This window comes from Microcaecilia unicolor, chromosome 10 (assembly GCF_901765095.1).
Source record: "Microcaecilia unicolor chromosome 10, aMicUni1.1, whole genome shotgun sequence".
In the NCBI taxonomy this organism is placed as follows: domain Eukaryota; kingdom Metazoa; phylum Chordata; class Amphibia; order Gymnophiona; family Siphonopidae; genus Microcaecilia; species Microcaecilia unicolor.
In genome coordinates, this window is record NC_044040.1 from 179,339,970 (window position 1) to 179,353,094 (window position 13,125).

At 45.3% G+C, this 13,125-nt stretch overlaps 1 protein-coding gene across 1 annotated transcript in view; it reads right to left on the minus strand.

The window, feature by feature from the left end:
- HLTF (helicase like transcription factor) overlaps nt 1–13,125 on the minus strand; it is a 117,423-nt gene that overhangs the window by 88,158 nt on the left and 16,140 nt on the right. The window contains exons 6-7 of the mRNA XM_030217045.1: nt 12,732–12,806; nt 11,545–11,736 (exon numbers count right to left, since the gene is read on the minus strand). Of these exons, the coding sequence (XP_030072905.1) occupies nt 11,545–11,736; nt 12,732–12,806 (267 nt within the window). The remainder of the gene's footprint in view (nt 1–11,544; nt 11,737–12,731; nt 12,807–13,125) is intronic.

A 13,125-nucleotide genomic window follows, 5' to 3' on the forward strand; every position in this document is an offset into this window, starting at 1 on the left:
TTTGTTTGTTTGACAGGTTAACACAACTGTTCCCTATTTAAGCATTCCACTCCACTCATTTAAAAAACTTCCATCATTTCCTCTCTGACATCCAGTCTCCAAACTGAAAAGTCTTAACCTGTTTATCCTCTTTTCTTCAGGGAGATGTATCCCCTTTGCTGTTCTTGTTGCCCTTCTCTGAATTTTTTCTAGATCCATTATATCTTTTTTTTTTGAAAGGGGACAAATCACACAATACTCAAAGTGCAGTCACACTACGGAGCTATACAGAGGCATAATATTCTTAGTTTTGTGCGTCATCCCTTTTCAAATAATCCCTAACATTCTATTTGTTCTTTTAAATGCCACAGCACACTAACCAAAAAGGAACAATTATGTCTTATCTGATACAACAGACCTGAGTAATCAACCTATTGGTGAAAACCTGAAATGTAGCTGCAAAGATTGCAAGCAGAAAAGGAGAAAAATTACCACATGTTGAGCAGCAGACAATAGATGGTATAGTGGGGAAGGATCCTGGACTGGTCTGGTGGGACTATCGCAAAGAAAATTAGCAGGTAAGCTCTATTTCTTCTTCATTAGCATCCTCACCAGAGCAGTCCAGAATCTGTGGGATATAGCAAAGCAATTCTCCAAAAGGGAGGGAAAGAGAATCCCTTTTAGGAAACTGTTAGACTAATGAATGATAGCCACTATGCTCCTACCTTGAACCTAGTGGACTTCAAGAAAAATGAAGGAAATAGGAATCCCCTTTTTCTCTGAATGACAAGTCTCCTTCTGAGAAATGGGCCCACAAGGCTGAAGGAGGCAAGGTAGCAAAAATCTTTGTATTCAAGCTGAAGATACTTTTCAACATTTAAGGAAGAGAAGGAGAAATTTGATTATTTTCTTTCCATTAGTCCTTCCCACTATTCCAGAACCTGTGGTTAACGTGTTCAACCAGCAGGTGGAGATAGAGAACTGAAAATTGAGCTGAGACATATCTCTCTTGGCATTCAGTCCAGCTCCTCAATATTTAGGTAGACAAGCAGAAGAACACACTCTCGCAGCCACAGTTGCATGAGGCTGCACCTGCTGTGTTGGCTCTGCCAACCCCCTATCCTGGAACAGGAAGTTGACAGGACAAGGGATCGGCAGAGCAGACAGCACGCGTCTGAGCACTGTGGCTTTGTGCCTTTTACTCCTTGATTTGCACACTGCTGCTGCTCATTGGGAGAAGCAGCAGCAGTCCTAGGAGAGTTGCTGTATGGGAGAGAGGAGGTAAAGGGAGAAATGCCGAATGGGGAGAAAGTGGTCAAGGGGAGAATTCTGGATGGATGTGTGATGGAGAGAGAGGGCAAATGCTGGATGGAAGTGGGGAGGAGACAGAGAGGGCAAATGATGGATGGATACAGGAAGGAGAGAGAGGTACAAGTTGTAGGCAGACAATCAAAAAGAGGGAAATTGAATGCTGGATAGTAAGAAAGAACTAAAATGTGGATAAAGGGAGAAAATGAAAACAAAAAATAGATAAATAAAGTGAAGAAAGCTGAAAGGAAAAGGAGGAGAGAAAAATGACAAACAAGAAATCCTGGTAATAAGAGATGATGAGGAAAGTAAAAACCAGAGACTGGGACCAACACAAATGAAAACAAGAATGTAACCAGACAACAAAGGCATTAGGCGCTCTAGCTGACTGAGAGGAAGACTTCCTCTCCACACAAAAGGAAGATTGGTGTGCCTGAAAGTGGAACGTCTGACCAAACTGATGATGACCAGACCGGTACAGTCTGCTGTATCGAAATCGAGAGATCCCTGAAAATGGATGACCAGAGGCTTTCTGCTTATCCTCCAGCAACCACTGTGGACTTCCTCTCCACATAAAAGGAAGATTGGTGTGCCTGAAAGTGGAACGTCTGACCAAACTGATGATGACCAGACCGGTACAGTCTGCTGTATCGAAATCGAGAGATCCCTGAAAATGGATGACCAGAGGCTTTCTGCTTATCCTTCAGCAACCACTGTGGCTTAGTTTCCCCCAGTTCTTTCACATAAATTACTGAGATCTTCTCCAAATAGACACTTGCCCTGAAAGGGCAGTTCCATTAGACATGACCGACACTGCAACCAGTGTTGCAGACAAGTCATTAACAGCCAGAAACTTACTGTGAGGCATAACCTGTAACATGTCATAAACAGCATCCCCCAAGTAGGCCAACTCCGCTTCCAGCTGGGTTTTAAGGCGCCCGCCTTGTGTTGCAGACTGCTGATGCTACTTCTAGCAACGAACAAGCTGCACACTGTTGCTTGAAGGCCCAAAGTGATCACTTCAAAGGCTTGTTTCAGCGAGCCTTCTAACTTCCTAGCCTGTAGAACTTTTAAGGCAATGCCTCCTTCCAACGGCAAGGTGGTCTTCTTAGTCACCACCGTCCATCCTGGGAAGCTGCAATTTCTTTTGCTCCTCCAGAACCAATAGGTCAAGGCAAGCCATGGCTCTTCCTATTCTCAGACCCATGTCCAGAGACACCCATTCTGCTGTAATCAGGTTTTGGAATGTCTGGATGTATTGGGAAGGCCTTAGAAGGGCCTCTAAGCCCCCCTCCTGACACCAAAGCAGAAGGGTCCTCAATGGAAAGCACTGCCAATGCATCAGAAATGAAAGTTTGTTTTTTTTTGTTACATTTGTACCCCACGCTTTCCCACTCATGGCAGGCTCAATGCGGCTTACATGGGGCGATGGAGGGTTAAATGACTTGCCCAGAGTCACAAGGAGCTGCCTGTGCCTGAAGTGGGAATCGAACGCAGTTCCTCAGTTCCCCAGGACCAAAGTCCACCACCCTAACCACTAGGCCACTCCATATTCAGTTCCTCAGTACTTTCAGGTCATCCCCCTTTCTCTAACAGCTCCTTCAAACAATGGCTCTTCTGAATGGAGGAAGTGACGTCACCGGAGAGCATGGCTGCCTAACTTCTGTGCTCCCGAGTACCCGAGGTGAAAATAGCGCTACCCGGCACTTACAATAAGCAAGGAGGGCAAAGAAAACGACGCCACTTAAGAACGAGGAGCGGAGGAGGCCAGAGACGTCCATGCAAAGGCGATCAACGCCGCTAAACTTGTCTAAATTCGCGTACAAGAAAGGCGCGACGAAATCCAACATGGCGGCCCGAGCGAATGAAGAAATGGCGGAGCGAACGGATGCGGAATTGCAACCGTCGGGAGACATGTTCGCATCACAGACCCAGGGAGAGCCTGAGGGGGCCGGACTGCCGGAGCTATGCGCCTGGATCCAGGAAATCCGATCGGATCTAAAGGCCATGAGGTCAGAGCTGGCGACGCTGGGGGCTGACTTGAGAGGGGAGATAGCTGAGCTCGGACACCGGGTGGAGGAGGCGGAAGGCCGAATAGATGACCACTCGGAGTCCCTGGGCTCCCTTGAGAGGCAGATCACGGATGAGCGAATAGGTCAGCAGCTTCTTTCTGAAAAACTGGAGGACCTGGAAAATAGGAGCAGGCGCCATAACATCCGCATTCGGGGCTTGCCGGAGATTTCAAAGTATCAAAATAGCGAGCAAGTGGTCCAGCAAATCGCTAGCGATATTCTAGCGAACACGGAGGATCCGATTCCACCAGAAAAAATAAACTTGGACAGAGCACATCGGGCCCTGGGGGCTAATAGAAAGAACTTACCAAAAGATATTATAGCATGCTTCCAGGACTTCAAAGTGAAAGAGCGTGTCATGGCAGCGGCAAGACAAATAAAGGATTATAAATGGGACACCAATAGGGTGGAAATATACCAGGACTTGGCGGCTGCCACCCTGAAGAGACGGGCTGATTTGAAGCCGGTAACGGCAAAGCTGCGAGAACTGGATATTCGCTATCGCTGGAGATATCCGTTTGGACTAGCATTCTACAAGGATGGGAAACAGCACATGGTCAAAACCTTGGCAGAGGCGCAGAGAATACTGCAGGGAGACTATCAGATGGATATACCCTCTACAGCGGAGCGCCCATCGATGACAGCGGATCCCAGGACCCACCCCAGATGGCAAAGAGTGGGTCAGAGTCGACTTCAGCGCCAGAAGTCAGCGGGACGCCTCACCTGATATTGCATGGCAACAATGGGAGATAAGATCCCACTTGTTTAACAGGATGCGCCCTTGCGGCGAGTATACCAGGTGTCATGGACTTGGAGAGCAGTAAGCTGGCCTGGTCGAAAGTTATTGTTGGTTATAAGGTGCAGTAGGGTAATATAGAACATTGGTTTAAACAGGGAGCAGGATAAGAGTTAAGTTAAAGATATTAATAGCTAAAAATGTGAAGGGGTACTAGTGAGTTACAACACCTCCGTGTTGCACCATCCAGAATATGGTAAAGGTGCTAAGGTTTTGGGGAAGGGAAGGAAAGGAGCGGAGGAGGGAAGGGGAGGGGGAGGGAAGAAGGGTGGGAGGGATGGGTGGCTAATATTGAGATATGCTATAATGATGCTTATAACTGAAGAAGTTGTCTGCCTATACAATGCTTAAATGTGTGACTATAAATGTGCGGGGCTTGAATACTCCGCAAAAACGGAAGCAGGTATTTAGGGAAATGCAACGCCAGCAAGCCGATGTAATGTTTCTCCAGGAGACCCACCTTAGAAAAGTCCATGAATACTTAATGAATCATAAGCAGTACCCATATATAAGATGTGCATCAGCCACAGAGGTTCAGAAAAAGAGGGGAGTTTTGATAGCTCTATCCCGGTCCCTACCCTGGCAGGTGCATACAACGGTCAGGGATAAAGCGGGCAGATATATATTGATGGTGGTCTCCCTTGATAAGGAATATTACACACTGGTATGTGCATATGCACCCAATGAGAATCAGAGGATATTTATGCAGGAACTGGAGAGGATTTTACAAAAGCATGCTAAAGGTCATTTGGTGATAGGGGGCGACATGAACTTGACACTGGACCCGAAGCTAGATAACTCAGGGGGGGTGGCAAAATACGCACAGGGAGATAGAGTAGCCTTCCAGTCCTGGCTGGCAAGGTGGGGGCTGACTGACTTATGGAGAGACACGCATGGGACTGAAAAAGATTTTACCCATTATGCCCCCCTCCACAAAACCTACTCGAGAATTGACTATTGGCTGGGCGATGCGATGGTGAGGAGGCAGGTTGAAAGGGTGACTATTGAGCCCTGTAGTTGGTCGGATCACTCTCTGGTGGTGCTAACGCTGAGGATGGGAAGAAGGCCTGTAGGCCGTCCCCATTGGAGGCTAAACGAAGCTTTACTACTAGAGCCACAGAATATAGCTGAATTGGAAAAGTACATAAAGGAATATATAGAGCTTAATGATAATGAAGAAGCACATCCGACCAGTATTTGGGAGGGAATGAAAGCGGTATTAAGGGGTCAGATTATAGCATGGCAGGCACACATCGTCAGGGATCATAGGGGGAAGGAGGACACAGTTAGAAATAACATGGAGGCCAGTGAAAGAAAGCATAAAGAGGATCCGTCCGACACGCAAAAATTGCAGGAGGTGCAGCAACTCCGAGCACAGCTTAATGATCTCCAGATGACGGAGATAGCAGGGCAGCTTCAGCGGGTTCGGCAGGAGCATTTTGAATTTGGAAATAGGGCTGGCCGGCTATTAGCAAATAAATTGAAAAAGCAAACCCAAAGAAATTATATTGCAGGGGTATATAATGCATCAGGACAGTTAGTAAACCGCACAGAAGAGATACAGGAAGTGTTTCGGGATTATTATGGCCAACTCTATAAATCGGACCTGAGGGGCACGAGGGAAGAGATTGCACAATATCTACAGGGGATACAAATGCCAGGCCTTTCGGAGAAGGAGGTGGAGGAGTTGTCCTCCCCCATAACGCTTGAGGAGATAGAAAAGGCAATCGCGAGTTTGCCTAACAATAAGGCGCCTGGGCCTGACGGATTCCCAGCGAGCTTCTATAAGCAGTTCTCCAAGTGGGTAGCACCATTGCTGTTAAAGGCAATCACAGCATTTGACAGCATGGGGGAAATGCCTTACTCGTGGAGGGTGGCAGAGGTAGTCTTGATACAGAAGCCGGACAAGGATCCCCTATGTTGTGGATCATATAGACCCATTTCCCTATTAAATGTGGACTATAAAATATTCACTAAAATTCTGGCTGCGAGGCTGCAAAGGGTACTCCCGAGAGTGGTTCATGAGGATCAGGCGGGCTTCATAGAGGGCCGGCAGACGTTCGATAATATTAGGTGCCTGCTTCATGTGATTCAGCAAGCTAATGAAGAACCAGAATCGGTTCTACTCCTTTCGGTGGATGCTGAAAAAGCGTTCGACCGAGTGGAGTGGCCTTTTCTTTTTGGGGTCCTAAAGCAGATGGGACTGGAGGGAAGAATCTTAAAATGGTTCAGCTTGCTCTATACTAATCCCCTGGCAATCATAAAGATAAATGGGGCTTATTCGGAGCCGATAGGGCTGGGTAGGGGGACGAGGCAGGGGTGTGCGGTATCGCCCCTGTTGTTTGCAATATCCATTGAACCATTAGCACAGAGGATTAGAGAACACAAGAATATACGGGGTGTGGTTAGAGGTCAGAGGGAGCACAAGATTATGCTGTTTGCGGATGATGTATTGCTGACCTTGGCACAGCCTAAACAATCACTACAGCAGGTTACAGAAGTGATCTTGCAGTATGGGGAGCTCTCGGGCTTTAAAATTAATACCACTAAATCCGAAATACTTAATCTTACGGTACCGCAGCGGGAGGCCCAGGAATTGCAGAAATTATACCCATTCAAATGGGCAGCGAGGGCAATAAGGTATCTTGGGGCTATGATTACCCCAAGAATAGAGCTTTTATATCAGGAAAACTTCCCTAAGAAGGTCAGGGAGCTTTTTGGAGAACTAGATAGGTGGGAGGGCCTTACGATTTCGTGGTTGGGCAGAATACATGCGGTAAAAATGATGCTCCTGCCGAAGCTGCTTTATCTATTTATGGCGCTTCCGATTCCCATACCGCGTACCTTTTTCCAACAGCTGACTAAAAAGGTTTTTGCATATATTTGGAGGAAGCGGCCACCCAGGGTGCGTAGAAGTGTAATGTACCAAAGGCCGAACAAAGGCGGCATGGGGGTCCCAAATTTTTTTCTCTACTACCAGGCAGCGCAACTGCGGGTGTGCGCTGAATGGTACCCGACCAATACTAAAAAGTGGCTTCACTGGGAGCGAGCATGGATGGGGACTAGATACACAGGGGACGCACTCTGGAAACCGAGAAAGGAACTCTTAAAGATAATTGAGAGGGTCCCGTTGGGCTTGAGCCACATCTTACATACCTGGCTTCAATTAAGAAAGCGAGCTTTCCCAGAAAGAAAATATTTCCAACAGATGGCAATACAAGATGCACCAGGGTTCCCCTTGGGGAGGGAGGAGAGGATATATCAGATCTGGGCTAAGAGGGGTCTTTATCAACTGGGGCAAATTTGGGTCAACGGGGAGATGCGGTCATTTGAGGAGTTGCAAGATGAGTATGGACTGGAGGAGAGGGACCTAGTTTATTATAATTGCATCAGAAATTATATACTCAAAAGAGCTAGGGATGAATTGGAGTTGGCAGAGACGGAGGTGGAAAAGGCAATGAGACAAGGAGGGGGTAGGGGTGGTATAACGAGGATATATAGAGCTCTGCTTCTGCTATCGTCCCCACTGGGTTTTTATACTAGAAAATGGGAGGAGGAACTCCAGGGTAACTATACGGAAGAGTGGTGGACACATAGCTATAGACACCTATTGAAGCCCTCCATCGCCCAGCCTCTGGCAGAGAATGGGTATAAGATCTTATACTGGTGGTATTATACCCCAGTTAGACTACAGAAGTTCTGCCCACAAATGTCGACAAATTGCTGGAGGGACTGTGGAGGGAAAGGCACATTTTGGCATATATGGTGGGAATGCCCAAAGGTCCAAAAGTATTGGACGGAGATCATGGACAGGGTGAAGGAAATGACTGAGATTAGCTATCCGAAAACGGCAGAGAATTGTCTTCTGCATGTAAGACCTAGAAAGAGCCCCATACATAGTCATAAGCTGGTCATCCATGTCTTAGGAGCAGCAAAATTGGCGCTCGCTCGGGCTTGGAAGCAGCAGGAGACCCCAGCCATGCAGGTGGTGATGGGCAGGTTACATCACCTGTATCAAATGTCAAAGTTGACGGCATTGCGAAAAGGTCAGCTTCAAAAGTTTCAAAAAATATGGGATGCGTATGAACAATGGAAAGGAGTGGGATGAGGCAGGATGATGGACACCCGAGGGGGGGGGAGGGGAGGGAGGGGGGAAGAATTGAAGGGGAAAAGAAATGAGCATCTGAGCTGTTGGATCTTCATTGTTTGTATGCAGTTGATGTAATAATTTCACCAGAAGCTTGTATTAGTAGAGGTTGTTTATTTTTGAAAAACCAATAAACAAATATAAAAAAAAAAACAATGGCTCTTCTGAATAGACTGAGGCCACATCAGATAAGGAGGGAGAAGTAGAGATAACCTTATCTGCCCACTCCTTAGGAGCCAGAGGGGCAATGGGACGAGAAACTGAAGCATGGTGCAGCAACTCACACTGTCCCTGCTTTGTTAAATAGGCCCGGTGTTAGAGCAATATAAATGCCAGAGAAAACAATAATTCCAATGTAGCAGAATGCTCTGTCGGGCCCCGAGGCTATAAAATGGCGGCTGTGCTCAGCGAGTGATCAGAGGCTACTCCTCAATGCCACCTGGCCCGTCAAAATGATGCCTGTTTCTACGCGCTCCTGCATCAAACTGCACACCGGCCCTGCCAAAGAACCCAAAATCCTCATCATATTTGGATGCTGACCAAATCCAAAATGCTGCCACCAACCATTTCCTCTGCATCCCGCGGGATTCACAGCTTGCACACCCTGCAATGCCCCGATGCTGGCCAGAGGGTCCCATAGCAGGAAAACCACTTAACTGTCTTCAAGGGAGTCGTCATCCACCCCAAGTGGCACTGACACAGCACAATGCGGTCCCAAGCGATAGTCAGGCCCCTTCCTCTGCACCACCAAGTAGAACATGCAGCCCTCCAAGCAGTTCCAAGTCAAACTTAAGTTGGACTTGCCACTGCCTGCTGCTCAGTCTCCACAGGTCTTAGCCCAGATGAAAAAGAAACAGGACTGATACTCTGCCCCACGCTCTCCAGTAAACCTCTTACCTTCTCCTTCCTTTTTAAAAAATTTTTTTAAGGCTGTTGTGTTGGAAAAGGATAGCTCCACAGTAAACTGGGTAGAGGCAAAAGGTAGGGAAGAAGTAAATTCGCTGGGCACCAAAACACAGGATCTGAAGACCTCCAGATATGGCTCTGCAGACTCATGCCACCTGCAAAGCTCAACTGGGGAGCAGCTGACCAACTGGACCAGGGCCAAATGCACTCAGAACCAGAGAATGGAAAAAGTGTGTCCATCCACCTGCTAGAAGATAGAAAAGACTCGAGAAGCTGGACTGGATGCAAAGGGAAGAAAGATATGTCTCAGCTCAAAGAACTGAAAACTATCCCCACCTGCTGGTTGATTAACAATTGTTTCACAGGTTCTGGAATAGTGGAAAGCTATATAATAGAATGTTTTAATACTCCCAAGAAATAGTATATGTCAAGATTACTTATAGTACAACTTTAAGGCAGATCAAAGCCCTCGACGATTCTTATGCTTTGTGAAACAAACAGTTCTAGATCTAGAAACAGGAGCTACAAATAGTCAGGGAATAAGGACCCGCAGAACAAAATTCCTAAAAAGAATAGAACCATCATGGTTGGAAATAAAAAGAAATGTGAAGGTGGACTGTAGGTTCTGAAAACAAGAAGGGCTGTAACACACTAACCTCATAGTCAAGAGGAGTCCATTAATAGGATTTTCAACACACACAAACACACATAAAATTAAAAGAATTAAGATGTCAGACGAATAGGAAGCCTAAGGCTTCTGTCCTTAAACAACAAATGCACTGTAGATTATGGTGGGAGAAAGTCAAGAAGGAGCACATGTGAAGGAAGTCAGCCTTCTCACATTCAGAGGAGCTACTACTAAAAATCTCTGACTAACCATCCCAATAAGTTGCTACTTAAGGTCTTAAGAACATCAGATGTAGCTTCACTTGGAGAGGATTATGAGATATGTTAAACTGTACCTACTGTACACTGCCTTGGGTGAATCTCTTCATAAAGGTGGTTAATAAATCCCAATATTTGGTGGCATTGCTTCAAGATGAAAGACTATTGGAAGGTCATACAACAGACTGCAGCACTGGCTGAGTCATCCGATTAAGTGAGATTGTGGGATTTTTCTTTTTAATAGGAGAGCTCTGGGCTTGACTAAGTCCCAGAGTGTACTGGTGAAACGTGCTCTCAATGCTGCCAGGTTTAATTTAGCAGATTCTTGGAAGCTGGAATCTACCCCATCCTTGGTGAAATGGTTAAACAAACTCTGGAACATCTGCGAGACGAGTACCTGACCACTGTTCTTATTGACCTATAAGTGCATTCACTCTGCAGCTCCTCAGTACCTCTCCACTCTCATCTCTCCCTACATTCCTCCCCGGGAACTCCGTTCACTGGGTAAATCTCTCTTATCTGCACCCTTCTCCTCCACTGCTAACTCCAGACTCCGTTCCTTTTATCTTGCTGCACCTTATGCCTGGAATAGACTTCCAGAGCCGGTACGTCAAGCTCCATCTCTGGCCGTCTTCAAATCTAAGCTAAAAGCCTACCTTTCTGATGCTGCTTTTAACTCCTAACCCTTGTTCACTTGTTCAGAACCCTTATTTTATCATCCTCAATTTAATATTCCCTTATATTTTGTTTGTCTGTCCTAATTAGATTGTAAGCTCTGTTGAGCAGGGACTGTCTCTTCATGTTCAAGTGTACAGTGCTGCGTACGTCTAGTAGTGCTATAGAAATGATAAATAGTAGTAGCACTGTTCACAGATGCACCCTGGAAAAACAGGAACCGCTTTGGCAACCTTTCCTGTTTAATTGTTCTTATTCATGTTCTTCTCTTCATGGCACCTATATGAGTATGTTCTTCATATGATCCCTAGGCTCTCTTATCCTGCTCCTGGTACAATGGGGGGGGGGGGGGGGGCAGAAGGGAAAGGCTAGCTGGTTCTGGGTTGGTGGGGTTCCAGAAAAGCTTATTTAAATGATTAGGTGATGTTGGGTAGATTTTTTTTTTCCTATAATCCCAACATAACTTCCGAGTTTTGCAGAACATTTCTATAAGCTAGGATTTCATTTTCTGTATTGGCTTCAGAGTCTGTTTTGGTGATGCTTCTATTGTGTGGTCTATATTTTAAATTGTTACTGTTTGGAATCTCAACAAAGTTCTCTACAAATTAAAAAAAAAAAAAAAAAAAACACACACACCACTGACCCCTAGCAAAACACAAGTAGAAAATAACTCAAATGAGGACTGAGCACTAATCAGTATTTTACAAAGGGATTGGAAAAAAAAAAAAAAAAAAAAAAAAAGAGGAAAAGACAAACCTAAGTTCTAACATACATACCAGACCCATGTCATCTCCCAAAATTCCTCCAAGGACATTTTCTGGTTTCTCTTTTACTGCAAAATTTGTAAGTGTATTGTAGTATAAGTTATTTCTTTGCTCCCAAAATGGTGGCAGCTCTTTGCTGTTCTCACGTGAAATCATCCAAGCCAAAGCCTGTTTCTGATGTGGAAGTAATGGTGTGCCAACAGCCTACAAATGAAGACCACACTGAGCAAAAATATAACAGTTCTCAAACACTCAACAATAGCCTTAATTTTAAAATACATTATGACTTTAATATCAAAATACAATGTCTGGGGGATTTTGGTCACACACACACACACCACCTTCCACCTCCCCCTGGTGAGGAATTTTCTTCCTTACCTCCATCCTCCAGATCAGCACTAGAAGCATCACGGGCCGCCACAAGGCCTTGAGCACCTGTGCATGCTCAAGGTCTGCTAGCTCCCACCCTCTAAATCTTCCTATTTCAGAGGGAGGCAGGAGTCAGCGGGTCTTGAGTATCATCACTGACCTGGGAGACAGAAGGAGGAAAGAAAATCTCCCGGGTAGCTGGAAGGAGAAAGAAAGATACTGGAGACCAAGGGAGACGGGGGTATGCAAAAAATACTAGACACTATGGAAGGGGAGAGAAATGCTAGACACCAAGGGAAGTCGACCCGGGGAAGTATAATTTCTTGTTTTGCTCTGGCTAGAGTATAATCAACACCCGATTTTGAATATAATTTTTGGAAGAAACTTCTCAGTTTATATTTAGTATTTCAACTGGTAATTACTGAAAAACAAAACAGACCAAATAGAAAAAATAGTTGATACAGTTTAAATTTTCCATGTTCAGCCTTTTGACATCAACTTAAGACCTATTTGATTTGTCACACCTTTACTGATTAGGTTTTGACTTGTACCTTGGAAGTCTTGATGATACAGTGGGATTCATAATCTGTGGCTTCTGGCCAAAGACTTTTGCAGCGATGGCCAAGTTATATACAACATGGCACAAAGCAGTGGAAGGGAGGAGGGGGAGCACCAAGTAATTTGCAAGTCAAGATTCATGAAGCTGTACTGACTGAGCAGAAACAGAAGGAAATTGCTAGGTCTCCTCATTCCCCATAAAAGAAGACTGTAAAATCAGCAGTTGGTTCTATTATGGAAAGACAATAGTTTTGCAAATGAACATAAAATACCTCTGCTGGTTCCATCTCTCGAGTTTTGTCATCTTCCTTTAAATCTTCAAACAGTTTATCAAATTCAGTCCTTAGCTACAGAAAAAATAAAACATAACATATCAACTGTGATAACATGGAGAGACGTGCAGACAAAAACATGAAAATGTAGCACAGATAAGTCCGCTTGCTATAGCTTCACCTTCTGCACTTGCCAATTAGCTCAGCTATGCAATTATTTGTTTTCCACATCCTCTTCTGCACTCTTCCAATAATTTTTCTATACTTTATTCTATTCTAGTAGGGTAGCCAGACATGAGATTTTTTTTTTTTGGGGGGGGGGGGACCCCAACAGTTAATTGGACTCCCAATTTTCTCTGCCTCCCTTAAATCCACTATTAAAATTAAAACTACA